At 34.4% G+C, this 24,701-nt stretch overlaps 1 protein-coding gene across 4 annotated transcripts in view; it reads right to left on the minus strand.

Annotated features, from left to right (window-relative positions):
- Positions 1–585: 585 nt before the first annotated feature.
- Positions 586–24,701, minus strand: part of Fam126a (family with sequence similarity 126, member A) — a 67,753-nt gene continuing 43,637 nt past the window's right edge. For 3 of the 4 annotated variants that reach the window (XM_005377384.2, XM_013510581.1, XM_005377387.2), the window contains 4 exons: positions 18,888–19,004; positions 16,473–16,560; positions 15,264–15,423; positions 586–1,450 (listed from right to left, as the gene is read on the minus strand). In XM_005377384.2, the coding sequence (XP_005377441.1) occupies positions 876–1,450; positions 15,264–15,423; positions 16,473–16,560; positions 18,888–19,004 (940 nt within the window). In that variant the 3' untranslated portion in view covers positions 586–875. Of the gene's footprint in view, positions 1,451–2,247; positions 2,544–15,263; positions 15,424–16,472; positions 16,561–18,887; positions 19,005–24,701 lie in introns of all 4 variants that reach the window. The other variant, XM_005377389.1, reaches the window with a different exon arrangement.

The following is a 24,701-nucleotide window of genomic DNA, read 5'->3' on the forward strand; positions in this document are numbered from 1 at the left end:
TTGCAAGATTTACAATGATTTCCAGGAAGTCTTCAGTGATGTTTGCTCTCAATTATAGGAATCCAACCTAATTAGGATTTCCAAAGTCCAGCAGCAGGATCAATCAGCTTTATGGCCTCTTATAGGAATTTAAAGGAATTTTCACAGGCTAAACCCAGATCAAACACTTCATAACAACATTATCTGCCAACAATCTCAGTTTTGACATAAAAACGTTCCAAAGATATCAACAAAAATGCCTTTGCCCATCTCCTGGAACCACATAACAATCACATGATAACTCGTCTGTGAGTTGTCAGCCACTTTCCAGCGCTTTGAACAACTGTTCTAATCTTAAAGAAGACCTGGTTACAAGTATTTTCTACCAGCACTTCTCATAGTAAGCATTTTGGTTTTTTTTTTCATGTGCCTGTTTTCCAGGGCAACTGGCCAAAAGGCCAGGCATGGAACTCCTGAACTTGCTCCTCTGTCCCATCTCTTATAAGCCAGTTCCCTCTCGTGGAGATGCCCTTTGACTGTGAAGGGCAAACACACACTACCAAAATAGAAGGTATTAAAAACAAACTCAAAATGTCACAGAAGATGTAACCAACTTGATCAGACACCCTGCCAATGTTTATTGTCACACCACAATCTTAGAATAACAGTAATAAGAAAAAGACTCAAATGGGGAGGAGGCAAACCAAGAAATAACAAAACCAGATTTCAACTTCCTGCAACCTAGACATTATTCCCTCCACTAACCTAGACATTATTCCCTTCATCAAAGTCAAGGGCTCATGTTAGGAACAAGCATGAAAGAACCAGGGCCCTTTCATTAAGGAGCAGTCATATGTCTCTATTTACTGGGTATAAGAAGAAAACTATGTTACAATTTAATCTGTGGACAGAGTAATGCTAATACTAGGAGGTCTCTGCTGACCTGCTTGATACTTCATTGGAAGTTCAGTCCTTTCTGAAACATAAATAAGCTTTTCTTCTTGGAGACTAAAAGCAGAAAACCTATTGGCATCTGTCCCAGTCCCACAACCAACAGCAGATGATGGGTTATGTGGGACTGTGACACCGCTGACTTGTTCGAAGGATTTACTAAATACGGTCGCTGCCGTCTTAGCCAAACCATGGCTATTAGGTTTAGGTAGGGACTGGCTGGTGGTTAAAGTTAGTCTCTTCAAAGAGAGAAGCTCAAGATTCTCACTTTGGGCTCTCTGAGTTTGTTTTCGAGCAAAGTGATCTTTGCAAGATTCCCCTGTAGTTTCTTTTTCTTTTCCTCCAGTTTTGCTTCCTCCTGACCGTCTCTGGTTCTTTCCTACACTTGGCTTGTTACTACAATTGTGACTACTGTTTGATAAACCCGACTGGCTGGTACTAGAGGCAGCCCTGGAATAAAATCCCTCGTCAACTTCAGAAATCTCCATCAGTTCTTCTTGACCTGTAAATTCTGTATTTCCTAAACAAAGAAATGAAAATGACAAAGATCAATTAACATTAAGTATCTTAAGCAATTTTTAAAAAAAAGATTAATACCAATTCAATTATGTTTAAATCAATTAAACTGTAGCACAATTTCACAAAGCAACAGATTATAGAACAAAATCAAAGGATAAATTGAAAATTTATTCTACAAAATGTCAAAATAGTTGATTGTAATTAAATGATAGTAATTTAGAGTACATTAAACAAAAAGCATGCCATAAACCATACCCTACTGTGTTTTTAGAAAGAGTTTTTCTATTATTCATGCAAAGATCAGAGACAATTAGAAAAATTATTACACATTAACACTAGGGCAAAACTTTCCCCAGGAGCAAAGCAGTAAAAATCAAAGCTACAGCCAAAGAACTTTTTGAAAAATAGCATTAGAATATTTTAAAGTATTTTTTTAAAGGGTTGCATTCTCCATTCTGATTATTTTACTAAAGAAAAAATCTAGATTTATAAATATCACAAGCTCAAAACAATAAAATATTATCATTCATATAATAGAAGGCAAAAAATATAAAAATTAAAAAATAATTTTAGATACCAAAGCATAAAACAGAAAATTGCTTTAGAAGCAAGTTTCATAAGAATTTTTCAGTTTTCATGACAATTTACTGAGAAACAATATAGGTATGACCATTCCAAAGAACATTGAGTTATTGAGAAACTGTGATGCATAATTCATGCATTTTATTAGATGACATGCAAAAATTTTGTGACTGTAACTGTTGCTAAACATGCATCAGTGGCCCTTTGCCTTGATACCTTGGAGTGCAGCTATAAAGTGCTCTGCTAAAACTGCACTCTGCCAGGTGAGTTTATTCCATCCTCCATCATTTTTCTTACAGATTTTTGTCTCCTGATCTCTGGCAAGCCTTTGCTCTCAGCTCTAGGGTCTGTGGCTGTTTCCTGCACACCCTGTATATGCTGAGCATCAATCTCTCCTAGTGTTCTGCCTTTTTCCCCATTCCCGGTTCTCTCTCCGGACACATTTGTGACACTAATCTCGGGAATGACAAGGATGCCCAATTCAGTAGTATCATTATTGTTGTCAGGTTGCTCTAGAATTGAAGATGATAAGACAAAATGATGGCTGAAAACAAAACAAAATAAAAATGCAAAACAAGAAAAACAAAAGTTCCAAACAAAAACTGGACAACTGAATGTTATGAATTAAGCCGAATAATTACATCATAGAAACTACTGTAATTTACAATACTTGGACAGCACTGGAGACAACAGGGTCAGGTTACTTAATTTTAAATGAGAAAAAAAATTCACAGAGCATCAGTACATGTTCTGCATTTTTTCCACACATATTTCACATAGAACACAAAACAAAAATTTTAAGTAAACAAAATTACAATTTTTATTGTTTGTAAGATCATACTGTGACTACTTGAACTTATGTCAGCCCGTAGGCAAATACTGCAGGATGTATAGGCAAAACTCTAGCCCTTGTCAACATTAGAAACCACACTGCTTAGAAAGTCCCCTTTGTAGACATAAATATCTATTTTCTTAATCAGACTACATTGAGACTGATTTAATAAACTATGCTATTTAGGAAAATGTTTATTCACTTCTAACATGGTTAGCAATGCAACAGGTATGGTTTTTGTCTCACATACTACAGTAAATATTACTGTGATAGATTTAAGCAACTGATTTCTTCAGACTCATAATAATTCCACAAATTTAGGTCAACCTGTAACGGTGAGTTACTACAATAGAGAAAAATAAAAAGGCATAATTTTATTTAAAGCTGTCAAGTAAGTATCTGTAGTAAATAGAAGAAAATAACATAAATATGTCTAAAATGGGCCAGCAGTGAAACAAAGTTCAAAACAACATAAGATCACATGAGACAGTACATACTCTATGAAAATGTAGACCACAAATCTGCTGGAGGAAAATTACCCTCTAGTTTCAAATGTTTTGATTGATACGACTGTCAAATTCTCACCAAGGCACTGAAGGTTGAGAAACAACACAAGGTAGTAAACAAATGGAGGCCAGAGCCACATACTCCTCACTCTGTGGCACAGAGGTAATCACCTGGGCATCTTTAAAAACTGCAGATGTCTGACTCCCACCCATAGACATTCTAATTCATCTTTAGCATGAGGTATAACCTGGTCGTTAGGAGTTTAAAAAGCTCCAGTTGATTACTGTGCAGTAAAGTTTGGAGAGTTCTACTTATTCTGATTCTCTCACATTTTGAAGACTTTATTGTTATGGACGCCCTAAACACTCCAACCCAGCAGCAGTATGCACACAATTGTGAAAGTCCTCTCCTCAAGGCTTCTGCTGCCCTGCGCTGCTGAACCAATGTGCTCATATAATTATTTCCCCTCAACTTAGTGCTTTTAACTAAAGGTTCTCTAAGTGAACTTTGTAGTTTTAAGATAGGCCAGGGGATGTTGGTGATGTAGTATTGCACTGCTGCTTCTGGGTCCTAATGAAGGAAAATCTAATGTGACTAAAAAGTTCCAATCAAGCCTATTTGCAATTGCTAACAGCTGTCTTCAAAGAGGGTCAAATAAATTCTTACTGAGATACATGCCAGGGGTCACTGCAACTTAAGAGTAAAATCACCATGGTGCTGCTGGGTGACAGCCAAGACTTGTTCACTTACACTGTAGAAGCTATTTCAAAAAAGAGTATTAAGGGGACCTTCAGTACAAAAGGAAAAGTTATAAATGTTGGAAATTATCCAGATAGAAAAAAGACAATGAATATTAAAATTTAACAAAAGTTTACTACATGCATAGACAGTCTAATAGAAGAGACAATACTAAATAGCACTGAATAGTTTTATGAAGAGCATTCACATAAATCATGCAGTTATATTCTCAAAACAGCATGTTAATACACCTCTGAAGGAGGCTATTTGAGTCCCATTTACAAGAAAGGAAACTGAAGTTCAGAGAGAGCTACCCAAGTATTCAGTGAGGAGATTAAACAGTGGAATTTTTGACTTCAAATGTTCATTTTAACATATTGCAGATTCTAACTCAATTCATTAAAGTCAGTGTGAGTTCAAACTCCTCTGACATCTCCCAATTAGATTTAATTTATTAACTTAGGTTCCTGGTCAATTCATAGAAAGCAAATAACTTACTTCGGCTGAACACAGAGCCAGAGCAAATAAATTGTTGAAAACTTAGGCAAAGTCATAACTCTCAATTTTAGGTTTTTAAATTTTAAATTCTTTTTTTTAAAAAGATGCCAATGGAAGTTATTAATTTAAAATAGAGCTTTATGGTGGAAATTAAAAAAAAAAAAACAGAAAATAATAAGGGAAATATTATATTAAGCAGCAGTAGGCAATTGAATTGTTAATCACCATTTACAGGACAGTGATAAAGATCTGCAGTCTAAGAAGAAATTATATTACGTTTATTTCAATCATGAAATTAAATCGCATGTAGAAAAATGAGATCATGTATTTTCCCAAAAGAACAAATCTTTGACTAATTAATATTATGCTATCACTAAGAAATGGTAACAGATTTTTTAAACTGCTTATTAAATTCACAAAAGGAAAAGCATGTAATCTATACAGAGCAAGAAAGAACAGAAATATTAATTCTCAAGAAAATTACAGACTAAGTTAAAATAAATAATTATGTAGGTCAAACAAATAACTTGTTACATGATCTGGCTCCTAAATACTGTATCTCTGACTTCTTCCCCTGTAGAACACGGACCCAGACTCTCCACATATACTTTCTTACTGGTTTCCTGGCTGTCCTCCAGGGTTGGAATCCTTTCCGCCAGGTAGCTGAAGGGCTCATCTCCTTTGGGTCTTTTCTAAGAAGTCTTTTCACTGAAACCTTCCAGGTCACCCATCAAAGGTCACCTCATTCAATGCCCTATATTTCATACACCCTCTTCCCCATTTTGTTTTTTTCTTCTTAGTTCTCTAGCCTACAAATATTTATTTATCTTATTTACTAGATATAAGTTTCGTGAGGGCAGAGGTCTTTGTATGGTCACTGTTGCATACCAAATACCTGGAAAAGTGGTTTGTATACAGTAGGCATCCAATAAATATTTGATAAATTGAATGAATTTCCTGTTACAAGATGAAATTATTGTTGGAATGAACAAATGTGAAAAAGCATGCAGAAGACATGAGAAATATAAGTGAAGAACATGTTATTTTTTTCTCTTATCTGGTCAAGTAATATATAGCTTACATTAATAAGAATTTTAAATGGCAAAGAAAAGCAAACACTTTGTTTTGAAAAGTAGCTATCTCTAAATGTAGATTTAGTTAAATGCTTAGTAATGTCAAAAAGATTTTTTTAATGTATAGCTGTTTTATGTAATTAAAAAAATAACATAGAGGTAATTAACCTTTTAAGAAAATTCTATAAAAGATATTTTAAGGGAATATAACTGCATAAAAAGAATCTGTTTTCCCTAGAACCTAAAATATGCAAAAGGATTCACAATTAATTCATATCTATAAAAAGACAGTATTTATATTTGATTTCAAATAATTTGAAAAAGATCCAAAGAACAACTTCTCAGAGAATATTTTATTTGTGTAACCTCTATGTGCATAAATAGCTAAACTTTTCTCCATATGGGGAAACAAAAAGTATTGAAGAATACTTTTTTTTTTTTTCCTTTTTGAGAAAGGGTTTCACTATGAAGTTCAGGCTAGCCTTGAACTCACTTTGTAGCCCAGGTGGGCCTCAAACTCACAGTGATTCTCCTGCCTCAGCTTCCCAAGTGCTGGGATTACAAGTGTGCACCATCACACTGTGCAAAGAATACGTTTAATAGACATTCCCAAATTAGTTTTTAAAAACACTGAAATAATTTCTCCCTAAAAAACTTCCTCTATCTTTGAGAGGGAAAAAATGAAGCAAATATGAAACATCTTTAAAACTTATTATGAAAGTTGTGATTTTTCTTATGTAATTTTATAATTCAAAATATATGTTCCATATAATTCAAAATATCTACTCCTCTTATAAAACAGTCCTAGATTTTGCTCCAGTTATTTTATGGCTACCCTATTGTTAAGAACAACAATTTCAATAAAGTAATAATTTACCCATAGAATTTACAAATCTTTGTTCTCAGACTACTTTGTGAGTCTAAAGGAGTCTACCTACGACATGAGACACCTACAAATGTGAACATACTAAGATAAGCAGAAGCTTTGAAAAACTACTTGTAATGTCAGAATCACACAATTTTAAACACTAATGATACAAAACATTAGTATAAACTTGAAAGTCATACCACACTCATTTATAATTTACCACATAGATGTTTTAAATGCCATAAAATGACTGGGCAAATAATCATAATCTTTAATCAGATATTTTATGATTATAATCTGTTGTAGTCAGTGGAAGAGTATTTATACCTATATATTCATTAGGCTGTACCTTGCAGTATTATTTATAATAGCAAAAAATTAGAAACAAATTATTTTATATATGAGGGATATGGGAAAGTAAATGAAAGAACATCAATTCAGTGTCACATTATGCTGCCATTGAAATGTAAATTTAACAAAATACTCAAAAAATTTAGATAGAATAAATTATGAAAAATACATATATGAAAAGTCTAAGTACTGTAATAAGTGAATACCCCCCATTTGGTTTATTATCATGTTGTTGCACTGTATTTATTTTTTTATTTATTTATTTTTATTTTTATTTTTTTTGGTCTTTTTCAGACAGGGCCTCACTGTGCAGTTCAGGCTGGCCTTGAGCTCATTTTGTAGCCCAGGCTGGTCTCAAACTCACAACGACCCTCCTGCCTCAGCCTCCCAAGTTCTGGGATTACAGGCATGCACCACCATGCCTGGCATTGCACTGTATTTAAATAAAACAAGAAAAGAAGGAACAAATTGCTCACTCTATGTTCTAATTTTTTTAATAATCCATTCACTCAGCCATGTGTTCAACTACAATTTACTGAGTCTGATGGCAGGGAAGAAAAGCTACTTTAAATGAGTGGTTTAGGGAACTTTTTTGTAGTGGGGAAATTTGTGCTGAGATTTGAATGATTAAAAAATGCTGGCTACACAATGACCTGAAAGAACAACTTTTTATCATTCAAATTATATAGCTCAAACATCCCAAATACCTATAAAAAGCCCCAAAGGCAGAAATAACTTAGTATGGTAAAGTGACAGAAGGAAAGTCTAGCGAACCAAGGCAAAAATGGTCATAAAGTGAGACCAAAGCCATAGGTCATGTATGCTACATTACAGAGTCTGGATTTCATTCTGATTGAAATGGGTGGCCACGGAGGTGTATACAAATAAATATTTGCAAACTTTTTATCATTTCTAATCAATAAAAGTCACACTATATAACACAAATATCAAGCCTGAAGTGTGTCCCAAGTTGGAAAAGACAGCACTGTAGCAATACTCCATCTCAGCCAGGAATTTACAAAGCAGATTAGAAGAAATCAAAGCTGCTACAGAAACACAGAATAAGGATCAGGAAGTTAAAGGGCTGGACTCTGAGCAAGGACAAAAATAAAGACTAGACACAGAAATCTAGGCCCTGAAGCCAGTAGACTTTCTAGTTAAGAAAAGATCAGCCTAGGGCACACAGAAAAACAGTCTGGACCAAAAAGATCTATTTAAATTCACTGGAACTATTACCAATTTTCTTACGTAAAACATAATCAGTTGAGTCTTTCACCTTTTTTATTTTGGTACCAGGAAATGAACTCACGACCTTGCGCTTGCCAGGCAGGCACTGTGCCACTGAGCTGTATCCCGGCCCCTGAGTCTTTCACCTTTATTGTGTACACAACACATGATAGAATTTATCTTTCTGAGATGGATTCTGACACCCTCGATAACTTCTTTCACCATCTTTATTAAGTTTTAAGTTTTTAAAAAAACTTCAAGAATTTTAGTATATGGAGGCTGCTGGGCCAAGTGAGTCCTTATAATTTACCCACATGACCAAAGGGACCAAAAAACAGCTAGGTAATACATATTGCAAAACTATCTATAAAAATGTATTTCTTCCTTCTTATGCAGTGTGCAGCAAATGTTCATAGAAGGGAGGAGGCAGTGTTCAATAATAAATAATAACTTCTTTAACTACAGCAACAATTATATTAGACCTTCTTAATAAACATGTTGAACACAGTAATTTACAAACGAGTGTTTTTGCCTCATAAGAACAATAATTCGGAACTATCTTGCTTCTCTGTGTGGAAAATTTTACTTTATTATATCTGGAAATAGAAAAAGACTTGTTTTCTTCAAAAATTGACTAAGCCAGGATTCTGTAACATCTCTTCCTCTTAAATCTGATGTTCACATGTGTCAAACATACCGACATGATTATTTTAGCTCTTTGGTTAATATAGTATGTCCTTTTTCTTTGAGTCATGCATAGTTCATCTTATTTTGCTCACTATGAATATGAAGTTTCACAACAAATATACCAGTTAAAATTCATGCAATGATTGGTCAGAAGAGAAAATGCTTGTTTTTGGTCCCAATGTTTCTTCATCTATATTGGGAAAAGAAAACTTGTTCCTCAAATAGCATCTTAGAATTTGAAATCAACAGAATTTCTCAAAATGATATTGCAAACATTTAAGTCTTCTTATAAAGCTGTCAGATAATTTTTAAATTTTCTATATTCCCTTAGTGAGTATAAATACCTTTTAAAATAAAAACATGGGCATTATGAATTTCTAATTGGAGATGTAGGAATAATTCCAATAGCCTTTTTTTGATCTTTTTTTTTTTTTTGGTTTTTTTTTGGTTTTTTTTTTTTTCTGGTACCAGGAATTGAACTCACATCCTCGCACTTGCCAGGCAGGCGCTGTGCCGCTCAGCTAAATCCCCAGCCCCTTTTTATGGTCTTTTTGAGACCAGGTTTCACTATGCTGTTCAGGCTGGCCTTGAACTCATTTTGTAGCCCAAGTTGGCCTCAAACTTGCAGTGATTCTCCGGCCTCAGCCTCCCAAGTGCTCAGATTACATGTGTGCGCCACCACACCCAGCTAGCCAATTCTTAAAGTTGGCTATTTTGAGTTTTAAATTATTACCATTTCTTTAGTTTTCAAATACTTCTGTAACTCTTAACAACTTTATTTTTCCTCAATTTAAGAATTTCTCATAAAGTCATAACATCTGATACACAAAATAAATATTCCTTCTCCAGATTTATGATACTCTACATTTTCCAGTATCTCAAAAGATGATCTTAATTTTTTAAATATTTATAAACAATTATATTAAAATATTTTACTGATATGTGTTTATAATGTTTCATATCTGTTCAGTAGTTATAAAGTTAGCACTTTCCGGCTTTATGCATGTGGTATTATCTGACAGAAATTCATTAATATTTTTCAAGCCAGCCATAGTGCTGTACACCTGTAATCTCAGCACTCTGAAAAGCTGAAGCAGAGAGGATCACAGTTCAAGCCTACTCTGGGCAACTTAGCAAGACGCTGCCTTGAAATAATAAAACAAAAATTTTAAAAGGGCTGGCATTAAAGTTCAGTGTGAAGGCCCTGGGTTCAGTCCCTAGTATCAGAAAAGGAAAGAAGGAAAGAAAGGGAAGGAGGGACAGAGGAAGGGAGATGTTAACATTTTCTACTAATCAGTTTTTTAAATATTAGTTTTGAAAATGAATTTCACCCTTTTTATTTTTCTTATTTTTCCCCCCTCATCTAATAACTTAGTACTAAACCACTGATCAAATTATGACACAGATCATCTAGTCAGGTATTTTTCAGTAATATAATCACAAACCTCTTTGAATTTCCTTGTAATCATTTAACTTTATTTCTATACCATGGTGCTCATTAAGTAGAAACAATTTTACAGAGAGAAAATGCTGTAATAACACATAACCATGCTTTCATTGGATCTGACAAATGTGTATTGTACTTGAGTCTTCACTTAAATATGCCATATATTTACTTATTCTAAAAATCTCAGGAAACTTATTTTACATCACTAAGTTAGAAGACTTAAAAATATGTAGTTTTTATTTTCAATTCCTTTTCACTATTTAAAATTGGGACTCTTGGACATCCTAAGTCAAAATAATTAGTGCAATATTATTAAAATAAACTTTAACATATGCCAAGACCAATAGTAGGGCAAAATACAAGGTATCTAGTTTATAAATATTATTTTCTATTGATGCCTGTTTCATAGTGTTACTGTACATAAATGAGATACACAAGTACAATCTAATTTCTATTTTGTTATTAACCTGAGATTAAGTAATACCTATTATTAAAACATTTAAAAAATCTCGGGGCTGGGGATTTAGCTCAGCGGCAAAGCGCCTGCCTAGCAAGCGCAAGGTCGTGAGTTCGGTTCCCGGTACCGGAGAAAAACCAAAAAAAAAAAATCTCAACTACAATAGAGATATGTATCAGATAATAAACTTAGAGCACTTATATTTCAAGGCTATAGCAATTACAACAAAAAAATCATTAAACTGTTGCTATTATTATATAACATGTATACTTTTTTTATTTTGGTACTGGGAATCGAACTCAGGACTTCACGCTTACCAGACAGGCTCTTGTGCCACTGAGCTGTATCTCTGGCCCCTATACTTTCATATTTGATTCTACTCTGAAGCAATTTTATCTCAAATTGAAAAAATTCAAATTATGAGTTATTTTGTTTTTTTGTTTTGTCTTTCTGAGACAGGGTCTCGCTATGCAGTTCAGTCTGGCCTTGAGCTCACTTTGTAGCCCAGGCTCCTCTCGAACTCGCAAATTACCAGTTTTATGAACTAATCAACCATAGAATCATATGAATAGAAAAGTAGCCAATATGAACTTACCAAGAATACAACTATTGTGTAGGTAATAAAATAAATTAATGCCTACTTAATTAATAATCAGCCTTTCTATGGTGCTTTAAAGTATATCAAATGGTTTTCATTTCTTTCCTTGTTTAATCATATCACAAATACACAAGTGGAAAGAATGGCAGAGAATAACAAAGAAATGGAATTTCACTAGATAAGCCTTTTATTAGATATTCGTCAGCAAAAATCATAAGCACTCAATATTTGCAGCCATAACTTAATTAAGGGATTTTTATAGAATGGAGTGGTATTTCAATAACTATCTTAAAAGGAAGGAGGCAAATTACTTACGTTGTCCCAAGTATAGATAACTGCTTTTAAATGGAAAAATAATGAGTCATAATAGTGGTGGTAGTTGGGGGGAAGAGGTAACAAGTAGCAATTAAATTTGCCCTGAAAGAGGGGTAGCAATGGAAAAATACAAGGAAATACGATTCTAGATTGTACACTAGAATCTTGGTGTATTGCAGAATCATTCAGGGATTCAAGAAAAGTGGCTCTTACAGCTACTATGGTAGATGATGAAGACAGCTTTAGAAATATTTAGAAATGACTAGCAAATTAAAGCATACTTATAAAAAAATGCCTTTGGTTTTCCTATTTTTGAAGAAAGTAAATACTCAAGCAAAATTGCCTTTTTATTATTAATTTTAAAATTAATGTATTATTTCTCTAAATTTCACCTTATTTTTCTTATTAGAATTTGTATTTTGATTCTTGTTATGGTCCTAACTTATTCATTCTTCTCTTATTTAATTCTCTAAAGTTTATTGTATACTATCCTCCTCTAATTGCATTTTACTTTAATATAATGAGGTCTAGACAGCCCTCAATTTCTGGATGACTTGAAAATCTGTTTGAAAAATATACCTTTCCCTTGAATTATTCACCATCTAAAGAATAATAGAAAATTAATACTATAAAAATAGAGCTGTATTATTTATAAAATTATGGTCCTTAAAAGTGAAAAGCAGGAATTCTACATTGTAACTTAGTTTCCAAATATTTATAGTTAGCATGGAATCATACAGTCATTAAAACTGTCTCAAATGTATTTAAATGCAAAGTTTTAAGTATGAAAAATGTTGTTAACCCGTATCAGTACAATGCTAAAATAATCTACTGAAAAGGAGGAAAAAATCAGGAAAACATGGTATTAATTGTCAAATAGACTTCTCCAAAATAATATCTGTGTTGGAATGTTGAAACTGACCTTTGAAAACAAGTCACCCCATTTAGTTGAAATGAGGATGAACTATCTGGTTAAAAACCTAAATGAGAGACCTGACAAATGCACCACTCTGGTGCAGGATGTTGATAGCAGAGGAGGCTAACATGTACATGACCCCAAAGCAGATAGAACTCTGTATTTTCCACTCAGTTTTGTTGTGAGCCTACCATTTCTTTAAAATATAAAGTCTATTAATTAAAAATAAAATACATGGCCAAGCAAATAATAGAACTGATTAAAATAGAACTCTAGAAATTTAGACTATGATTCAACAACAACAACACAGCAAAAGATGTGTGTTCTGAAAACATTAAGACTAACATAATTTTTTACCTTCCATTAGGACACTCCATTAAAATATCAACTGTGGACAACTCTTAAGAAAGGAACAGCAAGCAGATCCTTGAAGCACCAGTGAATCCTGTAATACACTCTAGAATATCTCAAAAATATTTTAAGGTGTAAGTAATTCTAAAGTAATTTAGAAACACCAGAATTTTACCATAGAGAAGAGAAAGAAGACATTCAACCGAAAAAAAAAGAATTGCTTCCTTCTTTCCCAGGTGTGGGAAAACACAGAAAAAAGCAAGAAGTGGAAGTGGTAAAGTGGAAGTGGTAAAGTTCGCACTTCTTGCTGGTTTCCTTTCACAGCCCTCCTCACTGGTGTAAGTTACATGTGCCTTGTTCCTGCTGTGTACAAGCTGAAGGGTTTGAAAGGAGGCCCCCACCTGTGAGGACTTGCTGTGGGGAGGGAGGGGCTCCATCAAATTTTCAGTCGTAAGTTGCATTTATATTCTACAGTACTATGCTTCAGAAATATCCCTGATAAAAGGTCACTGTGAGTCACGCTGGAATCTAAAAGTTCTTTGACATTGTTTCTAGAGAAATATATTAATTAAATTTTGTTTTGTATAATTTATGTTATAATTTTTATATATAAAATTAAACTTAAAACTTACCTATAATTTGAGAACTGTCTATAAATTTAAGAACTATATCATTTCAGCACAGAGTGCATTGCATATCTCCCTCTACTAAAACTCACCAGGATACACACACACAAACACACACACATATGCACAACTACAAAGGAGCACCAACATGTTTCACATGTTTGACTTAGGACATGAATTCCTCCCTGCTCCCCCTTCCCAATATGTCCTCCCTAACAGCAAGAAAGGTAAGTGGAAAAGAAATTAAATTTTATTCTTGTATTTCCTATAGCAGTAATATGGGAGTAATTACAGCCACAGTCCCCAGAATGATCTGGTTTGTTGCCTCTGGACCTATTTTCGCACATTAATACCAAACTAGAAAAACTGATCTTTAGGGTACTACCACATCTAATTAAAATACTTTCTACCTGTAATCTAGCCTTATTCAGTAGCATTATTTTTATTGAACAAACTGAACTATGTTTAGATTTTATATATTTCAAATGGCATAATTTGCCTTGTTGATGATGGCAAACAACACCCCCTTTTATTCCTATTAGATTTACACAAATTTTCACACTAACTTAAAACAAGAAAAAAGACATGGGTTACACTAGGTAATTTCAACCTTACTCCTTGTGATGTACAATCTTCTAGGCTGTTTGACAGAAAAAAATGGCCACTGTTCTCATCAACTTTTCTGCAAATTTTGTTTTCTGAGACAGGGTCTCGCTGTGCAGGTCAGGCTGGTCTTGAACTTGCAGCGATCCTCCTGCCTCAGCCTCCCAACTGCTGGGATTACAGGCATTGCCCAGCATCAGCTTTTCACTTTACCACACATAACTCATTTTCTTGCTTTCTCATTCTCTCCAGAGACCACAGACAGCTGAAACCAAGTACTGTACTATATACCAAAAGGAGCTACCATTTCCTCTCAGTTTATAGGGGAAAAAACAGAGACTAGATTTTGCTTTACCCCTTATGCCCTTGTTTGCTTGTGGCAAAGAAGTGGGGTTTTTTTGCCTCCCACCCAAAGGTCACCTTCTGAGAAAGGTAATATTAATTGTCTTTATACACTGACTCTTGCCACTGCAGTAATTTCTAGATAGGAGGGAAATTACAAAAAGAACAAGAAATTAAATAGGGAATAAATTAAAAGAGAAGGAAGGGAAACAGAATAGCACTGAGAAGGCCACAGCAAATGATATTAACTTGCAGTAGAAACTGAAAATAATAAAATGAAACAGACAGGATGGAGTATTAAAACAACAAACAATCTTGGAAGAAGACTAACTTCAGAAAAATAGAAATGCCTAATCTGCATCAGTACTATGGCATTTTTTACCAGGAAGTCCAGACAAAATGTCTAAAGTTTCTATTAGTTCTTCTACTTCAGTATGTAAGTTTACCTGCTAAAGAGTCAACTGAGAAATAATAAATATTCATTAAGGGACATCTTCAAAACATTAAGAATAGAAACCAAAAAATGTATCAATAATTTAAAAATACATTTTCCTATTCTACTACTCTAATAAAATAAAACTCAGAGGCCAATATAATTTTTAAATAAATTTTCATTGTTATCTGTAACATGAGTGACTTCATTTTCCTTATTGTCTCTTGCTCCTGGATGATAAAATAATCTCTTTCTTCCAGGCTAATATAGTATTCACCAATTAGAAATTCTACCAGCATAAATATAGAGAAAAACAAGAAAGAGCCACCAATGCTCTAATTTGAAGAGGTACGTATTTCTTACCATGTCTTTTCCACCTATGACCTCTTATTGACATGCTGGTTACTGCATTTCTTGATATTCTAGAGGAAGTTGGTGTGATTTCAACTTGAATACACCTTGTACCTTCCTTACTAGATTTCATGGCACCATGAGGCAATGAAGCCTTTATAGCATTAGCAACCTAAGAAAGAAAAAATAGTTTTTAAGATTGGCATTAACAGATGTATTATTTTACTCTGAGATAAAACATGAGGCTGTCAACAGGTTTACAAAAGGAATATTCTTTCAATACTTCAAAATACTTCAAAGGATAATGCATAACTCCTTTAGATAAGGAGTAAAAAAAGCTCACAGGGAAACTTATACAGATGTTCCTCTCTTACCTACTGTAATGACTGTTCTGACTCAGGATGAGTCATGCTATTCAGACATTTTTTGTATAGTTCTGTACATGTTTATAGAGCCTCAATATCTTTTTTTACACAGTAATCTTGTTTATACAGTACTATAATTTTAATGCTTGTGCTGTACAGTAAAGTACTATAGCTTTATGTTCTATTATATATTACAATATCGCATGTAAGAGTTACGCAAATAAAAGCAAAGTCATGAAGTTGGGAGTTTTCCTGTGTTCTGAATATTGTAATGTACAACCTACATTCAATTCCTCATTTAGCAACCAATTCATTAACAACGCAGTCACAGGAATGGAACTCAGTCATTAAATGAGGAACATCTATAGATAAAAATATATATATATATGTGATAATGTTAAAAATTTCAAAATATTAAATTAGATTTCCCAGTACCCAGTGCTGACTCATAAGTGCATTTAAAGTATGTTAAGGAGAACATTCTTGTAAGTAAAAGAGAGACTATCAGGTATGTAAGAAGTGAGCCTAAGCCAGATATGGTGGTGCATGTCTGTAATCTCAACACTGGGGAGGTTGAGCCAGGAGGATCCCTGTGAGTTCAAGGACAGTCTGGGCTACACACTGACTTTAGGCTACCTGAACTACATAGCAAGTCCCTGTCTCAAAAAAAAAAAAAAAGGAAGTTACTTTAATAAAGTTTTCAAATTTTATATATACTCTGTAAGTGTAAAATTTCCAAACATGCCAGGAACACAAATCACTGCGAATTAATGGACTATGAATAGCTCTCCTCAATTTACATCTCTGAACTGAAAAATCCCATTCAAAATTTTATGTAAATAAGTAAGGCACCCACCAGCAATGGCTCTGGATATAATTCTAGCTGGGCTCGGTATATAATATCATCCAATGCTTTTTGAGCTAGATCCCATTCTCCATTATATCTATAAAATTAAATAAATGAAGTATTATTATTTTAATTTATAATAGAATAAAATATAATGAAAAATTATTTATTTTTACTGAGGAAAGTAACATCACATCAGTACATTGCTTAACATTCTATTCCTCTTAAAAATGTATTTTTAAATCTTTGAATTCCTTTCAATTGTATCTAAAAGCTACTGATAGAAAAAATTTTTATAGATGTACATTTCTTCTCTAAAGAACACAGTTATTTATAGAATAGCAATTTTTCTAAGGAAATTTCAAAGCAGTTATAATTTCAAGCAAGTCAGAGCCAATAAATTATATACCTTAGCAGAATGTTCAGAACACTCAATGGTCAAATTATTCTGGAACTCCTATGGTTTTTAATAAGAATCTACCACCACTTGGTATCCTAAATAGTGATTTCTTTACATTCTGATGGTCATTTAGTAATGTACATGATGTATGTTGCAAATATAAGATACAAGGAAAAAAGTGTGCATGTGTGTGTGTGTCTGTGTGTGTGTGTATGTGTGTGTAACATATACCTATAATTTTCAAAGATGCCAGGTCCTTTCCAAAAGTAATCTAAATGACAAAAGGAAGCAGACATATAGGTTTGGTCATCTGTCAACAACATAAAGACATGTGAATTACATCCTGAGTGAAAGTGAGGCCTAAAACATTGAAAAGAGCATTATTCCCATTCTTAAACCAAGATAAATCCATGTAATTGTCAAAGTCATATCTCTTCATGAATCCCAAAAAGAGCTGAGGTCACAGGACAACCGAACAGTCTGAAGTGTGAGAAGTGGGTCACAGTGCAAGTGGGTAAGGAGAATTCAGGTAAACTTTTTAACAAACTCCTAAAAGCCAAGTTGGTAAAAGCTAGTTCATGGGCTGGCAGGAAAAGATAGACACTCCGGGAGAACATACAGAGGAAGAGCTCACAGCCCCCGGCAGGCTGTTCTCCACAATCTCTCAGACACTCACGAGAAAGCCTGGCAGTGGGGCTGGGGACAGAGAGAGCTGCCTGTAGGGGTGCAGGCCTGAATGGGAGTGGTCATGCAGCTGGGAAAGCACAGAGATCCTGCCAGATGTTTTCTCCTCTATGGAACTAAAGTTTGAAGGCTTTTGGGAAAGTATCAGCAAACCCTTTCATCCCCTGGATATAAAATGAAGGTAGAATATGGCTCTGAGGGGAAAGGGGAAAAAAAACCCTCACTCTATGCTAGGATCATCATGAGTCTGGTACCATTGGAGGAGCAGGAGGATCTCTGAGATACTCTCACCCCTGAGAAGCAGGAACAAGGGAACTGAGGCTGGATCAAGATTGACAGAGAATACCACTTGCCACCCCAATCCTCTCACTACCAGGTAGTATACACCTAGAACCAAGCAACAGCACTCTACTGCTGGATGAGGGGCAAGAATACAGACAGAGATCCTCCCCAAGGTGCTGGATACAGGGACAGCTTGAAGATACCAAACACAGCAGGAATATTAAGGAGAACCCTCCAGCTCCCAACCTAAATATCAGGTAGCACTGGAGGAATTTGAAGTGACACTCTGAAGTAACCATAGCAACAACAAAACCCAACCCCCACTAACTACCAGTAATAATTCCACTAGCAGCTGAGAAGCAAAGAGCAATGCCCTATTTCAGACATAAATATTTACAACAGTCTCTACTGTCCTACCTCGAAACAAAATCATGAACAATCAAAAATTACAATGCACAGCAAAGCAAAAGGGAGAAAACTGTGAATGGATGAAGACTTAATAGAAATAAATTCAGAGATGACCCAGATGTTGAAGTTGTCAGAGAAATTTTGATTAATATATTAAATGCTCTAGCGGAAAAGATAGGGTTCAAAGAAACATACTAGTACCTAAGTCATAAGGTAAGACTGAACATAAATATTAGAAATTAATAGTAATAACAAACTATTTCTGACCAAAGAGGCTTTAAAACGCTTTTGAGGAGCTAAAGTTTCTGGAACCAAAAGGATATTCACTGAAGGGGGAAAAACCTATTTAGAAATTGTAGGCCCAAAAAAGAGTACAATACTAAAGAATGAGACCAGGAAAATATTTAAGTACTGTATTAATGTTTTTATTCTGTTCTTAAATTACAGAAAAATGAAATATTTTAATTGGTTTCAAGTTCTTCACAACTGTAAAAGGTATGTTTTAAATAAAAATTATCAAGCTCTTGATTCATATTCTTTCATAAAATATGCCATTTATCTATTGAGATTATGATATAGTAAAAATAGATTAACAAACTATAGTTTTCCAAAGAGATCAACGGTTTGTTTTGTATATGAGATAAACTTACAAGGCAAAATAAATTCCTGTTAACATCTGCACCATGAATCCTGAAGAAACTGGTATCCTGCTACTTACACCTTTGTATTTTCTTACATGCTGTCGAGGATATCCACAAACACAGATTCTAGGAAGACCAAAATAAATATATTTGTAAAATTTGTAAATATTTAGGTAATTTATTTTTTTAACATTTAACAATATACTAGACATACTCTCATTACAAACCTAGTATCTATGAAACAATCATTTCAAATAGGACATTTCTCTACAACATTGTCCTAAGTAAGTTAAGACTCAAAGAAAATGTATAAAGCTAGATTTATGCTGATATATTCGCTTACTGATTGGTTTACTAGGGTTACTAATTTTGGTCAATTCAATTATTAATGATTTTTACCTACCATAGAACCTATTACACGAAAATTGCCATAAATAGATCTGTGGTAGTATGATCTTTGATTCCTGACAAAGTTCTTGATACAAACTGCAGGATCAAAAATTTACTATGAATTACATTTAAACATCTTGCAATATACCATAGTAAGTTTAAAATAGATTTTAAAATTTAATGTTAAAAAATCATGAGAGAAATAAAATATAAGCAGGTAATATACACTCTGCATCCTGCCTAAACATGATGTTTCAGGTAGAACCCTAAAGAAAGATCAACAGACTTCACTCTTTTGCAAAGAAACCACCATAAACAAAACTGAAACATAAAAAAATATAGTAAGGATTAAGCCATACAAAATTTAAGGAGTATTTACTACAGTGAATAGGAAGCCACCTAAAGGCCAACACAGAAGACCAATTATTTGAATCACTCAAAGTATAATACTATGATATAAGTGAACAAGATGTTTTAAAAGTCTATTTAAATGACAGTGGGAGAAGCTGTATAAAATGCCACATACAGGGTGCTGGGGATTTAGCTCAGCAGCACATCGCCTGCCCGGCAAGCGCAAGGTCATGAGTTCGGTTCCCGGTACCGGAAAAAACCGCCTCCCCGCAAAAAAATTACCACATACAGCATAATCCCACTTTGTAATAAATAAATTGCCTTATAGTCTATTCCAAAACCAGCATATAAAAACTCATAGTTATCTCTGATCTTCAAGATTGCAGAACTATTTTCTTCTTGTTTATATGTATTTCCTAAATGTTCCATGGTAAACCTGTACTTCTTTAATTTTTTTGTCTTTTTGAGGCAAGGTCTCTCTATGCACTTCAGGCTTGCTTTAAGCTTACTTTGCAACCCAGGCTGGCCTTGAACTCACAACAATCCTCCAGCCTCCGCCTCCCGAGTGCTGGGATTACGTGCTGGGATTACAAGTGTGTGCCACCACTCCTAGCTTGTACTTTTTTAAAATAAGTAATCAATTTCTATTTTTAAAAATTTACTAGAAAATGGCTGCTTTCTTACTGTTATGGTTGATACATTGTGTCAACTTGGGGAGTCTAGAGGTTTGGCTAAGTGACTCAGCAGTTCTACCTCTTGGGGTGAAAAGGACACGCCCTTACCCTTCTGGGATGTTGTTTATTGTGTTAATTTGAGAAGTTTAGGTTAACTATGTTACTCAGAAGGGGTCCAGAGTGCTTACTTTGTATTCATCCTGAGCCTGTGCAAAAGGCAGGCATGCAGAGGGTGTGAGTGTAGAGGATGACCCCCACCTCCCCAGAACGGGTAGACTGCATTAAAAAAAAGGAATTGAGAAAAGACTGGCTGCTGGTTCTTCGGAGGAGCTCTGGTCTTCGCCTTCAGTTTGGTCATCGCCTTCAGCTTGGTTGTCTCCTGGCTTCTGGTGCAGACTGTTGGGCTTCGGTCTGGACTCTTCAGCCTGCTGGTGTTGGCTCTCTGGCCTTCATCCTAGATTCTTCAGCATTCCGTCGCAGACCCATCAGCCTTTTGATACGCACTTGCACGGACACTGCAGTGAGCTCCAGGCCTGGGGCTGGGCTCTTCAGTCTCCAGCATGCAGACACCCTCTGCGTGCTTCCTCATCCAACTCTGTAGCTGACCATTGTAAGCCAAACTTATAATTTCTTGTACACTTGTTTATCTTGTATTATATCTGTTCCTCTAGTAAACCCTGACTGATACACTTATATACGTTATGACTGATACAAACAGCTTTCACTCAATACAGTCCTTCTGCCATCACCACTTGAAACTTAGTTTTATTTCCTCTAGTAAGTGCATCTAAGCCTTCCCTTTAAAATGCCCCAGTACCACAAACTATTATAGCTTCTTAAGAATTTTATTAATTCAAAGAAATTTAAAGAATAAATATAAATTCATATACTATTGAGAGGATCTCAGAATTCTTTAGAACCAAGAATTAAAAAGCAGGGAAACAGAAAAAAAAAAAAAATAGCCACATATGAAATAAATACCAAGTCTAATTTTCTTTCACATTACAAAAAAAATACCCAAACTTGAATAAACATTCATCTTTCTCTTATTATCTAGACAAGCAAATTTAGGGAATTTTACACCTTTCACCTTTATGATAGGGATGGTAGTAAATACTAGAGAATCATGTATGAAAAGACAAGATCTTTCAGTTCATTTATTCAGTATATACTTATTAGACACTGTAAATATAAATGAAAGATGACCGGCTAGGTTTTTCTTTTTTTCTTTTTATAGTATTATCCTGGAGTAGGAAGAGTAGTACTTTAGAAAATAGGATCACAGAAGATCTTGCCGAGGAGACAACATTTGAGCTGAGACCCTAAAGAATCTAGTGCAGTGATGGCGAACTTCTAAGAGCTTTCAATGATACACAGCCTGGAACAGTATGCATGCCATAGGTTCACCACCACTGGTCTAGTCTTATTCAGCTACACTGCCAAACATTAGTTGGATCTCTTATCAATTCTTTTTTATATTTAAGAATTCTCTGATTTATCCTTCAATTTTCTCATCTCTCCATTAAAGAATATTTTTTTTATCAAGTTACTTTCACTAAATGTAAAACAAAACAAAACAAACTCAATCCAAAACATAAAGATCAGACTTTACAAAAGAGCAGCTGAGTGGCATAACTTTTATTGCTGTATGAAATTTACTCTCTAGTCACAAATAGGTTATGTGCCAAGTTCTTAAGCTACATTAAAATAAAATCCTTTTGAAGAGAATAGAAGAAAAAAATTGAAACAAAGGTTTTATAAATAAGGAGAGGAAGAAGGGTTGAAGTAAGGGAGCAGAATAGGGAAAAAAAGAAGAATCAAGATATATTATGTACAGATACAAATTCCCTGTGATAAGTGTGATCATTATGTATATCAAAAGTGTATAATGAAATTAATAAAAAAATAAAATCCTTTTGGAAGGTACATTTTTTTAACACAGTGCTGGGAGAAGTTCTGAGTATTAATTTGTAAATGAGGAAAAATTTGCTGTCATTCTCATTCTGTTGAGAGGCATCTATCTCTCACTCTGTCTCACAGTAAAAGTAAACTTTTGAGATTGCTGTTAATATATTCTGAGTTACAAACTATAAGATAACTAGAGGTGCCATTCCAGTGAGAATATGTGCTGAGTTTATCTACTGATTAATATGAGACAAGGCAAAGAAGAAAAGAAAGATTGACTACTATTATCAGACCTTAAGATCATCAGAACAGTAAGTACAAATCAACCTTTAAAAAGGAAACAATTGTTTTTCTAATTTTTCACTCGAGAAATATTTAAAATTTGGTTCAATTCTACTTCATAGCCATCTGGATAAAAGATATAGAATATGAAACAAAATTAAACAATATTAAAAGTCTTCCCTTTTTGTTCTGCTTTTTAAGAAACAGGTTGAGCAGGAGAGGGAAATTAGGAAAAAAGAGTGTGGAAGAATTACTGAAAGAGTAATAAGCATATTTCTCTCCTTGGCCTTTTGTTCTTCAAAATTAGGAATTTAATAAAGACTGCATCTGCTGTCACTTTCCTCAAGTGTGTGCTGTCTCAAGGACAAACAATAAAATCACGTTCAAGTACATAGCTGAAGGAAACATTTTAATTGGATTGTAAAAGATGGACAATTCTTGCTGATTCATCTTTAAGACATACTAAGTCTCCCAACTAGAATATTTGATAAATGTTTGGGTCTAGGAATTAAGAGAAATGAATAGCTGGATTTTACCACTGAGAACAGAGTACTAGGGAATCTAAAATAAAAAGTTAAAAATGAAAATGATTAAAAAGGACAGAAATGACAATTTGATAGGTTTTTCTTATGTAACATTCTGTGGCTTAGGAGCTAGCATTAAACAGCTTAAATGTTTTCAGTTACTTAGACACCTCCCAATCCCCCCCCCACCCCCGCCCCGCCACACACACACTTTCTTAGAGCAGGTGAACATTTACAGAGAATTAATTTCTGTTGCAGTATCAACCTAATAAATTTCTACTAAAATATTCCTTGGACAAAACCCTACGGCTAGTTTTCAAACAATCTATGTTTCTTAAAAGCAGCTTTTACTGGTGTTCTTTGTTGAAGGATTACTCAGTTCCTTAGCTAGGTAAAATTGGCACAGTAGCAATTTCCTATCCATATTGTAAAAGTAATTATACTTAAAGGTAGTGCATTAGTTACATAGAACAAAAACCAATGACGTGTTCTTTCCTAACTTTCCCAACAGTAGTTTCCGGGAAACATCAACAGTGGGTTTTGGGGGTTTTTCTAATTTTTTTTGGTCTGTCTTTAAATCAGAGATTAAATCCAAGGCCTCACGTGTGGGCAAATGCTTTACCACTAAGCTACATTCCCAGCCCTTTTTATTTTATTTTATTTTCAGACAGGATCTAAGTTGCCCATGCTGACCTCAAACCTGCAATCCTCTTGCCTCAGCCTCCAAGTTTTATAAGCATGTGCCACTGAGTCTGGAGAACAGTGGTCCTTATTAGAACATGGTATTAGAACAGCAGTGGAGCTACAAATATACACATTACACATAAAGATTAAACAAATAAATTAATTAAATAAATAACCATCCATGTATATAGCTGAATTCCTGCCTCCTCCTACGTAAGACAGTGCTTGACTGCTTCAACTAAGATCAAGAATTTACAGTGTGTTTCAAGTTTTACAGGTGAAAACTGTTGCATTGTTACTCCTTAAACTAGTATTTCTTAAGTATTGATCCTCACACACCTTTTAGTCTATAAGGAAGTTTTTACTAAACTACAGTACAGTGAGAAACAAGGAAGGCTAACCTTGTCCCATTTTTAATCCATAAACTATTGTCCTTCTCTTCCACTTTTATTCTCTTTAGCTGTTATAATCTCCCTTGGAGGCTAGGAATATAGCTCAGTGGCAGAGCATGTTTTTAGCATACTTGAGGCTCTGGGTTCAATTCCCAGCACTGAAAAGCAAAACAAAACCTCCTTTTTGTGATGATAGATATCTACAATATAACAACCTGGCATTGTAAAATGTGGCAACACTACGTAGATAACCCACCCACTTTGTCTTCTCTTAAAATTTTGTAGATCTGTGAAACTCTACCTTTAGAAGATTTAAAGCAAGGAACATACTAGAAAGACTCAGTAAATGACAGAGATGGCACATCAGTACTATCTTTCAAGGGCAGGAAATGCACGTTTGCTATAATTCAAGAATTACCTGAAATAATTTTCTACCTTTCCACTTCTCCACCTTTTCTACCATCCCCTTGTCCTGTTAAACCCTCTCTCCAGCTGGTCAGCATGATCCTATCATATTCAGTATCAAGTTCTGCTTTTTCATTTCTTTTGCTTTAGTTGATCTGATTTCTAAGTACTGTTCAATGAACTCTCTGGCTAAGTCTTATTTTCAAAATAAGTTCC

The sequence above is a fragment of the Chinchilla lanigera genome, unplaced genomic scaffold (genome assembly GCF_000276665.1).
Source record: "Chinchilla lanigera isolate Chin_1 unplaced genomic scaffold, ChiLan1.0 scaffold00009, whole genome shotgun sequence".
NCBI lineage: Eukaryota > Metazoa > Chordata > Mammalia > Rodentia > Chinchillidae > Chinchilla > Chinchilla lanigera.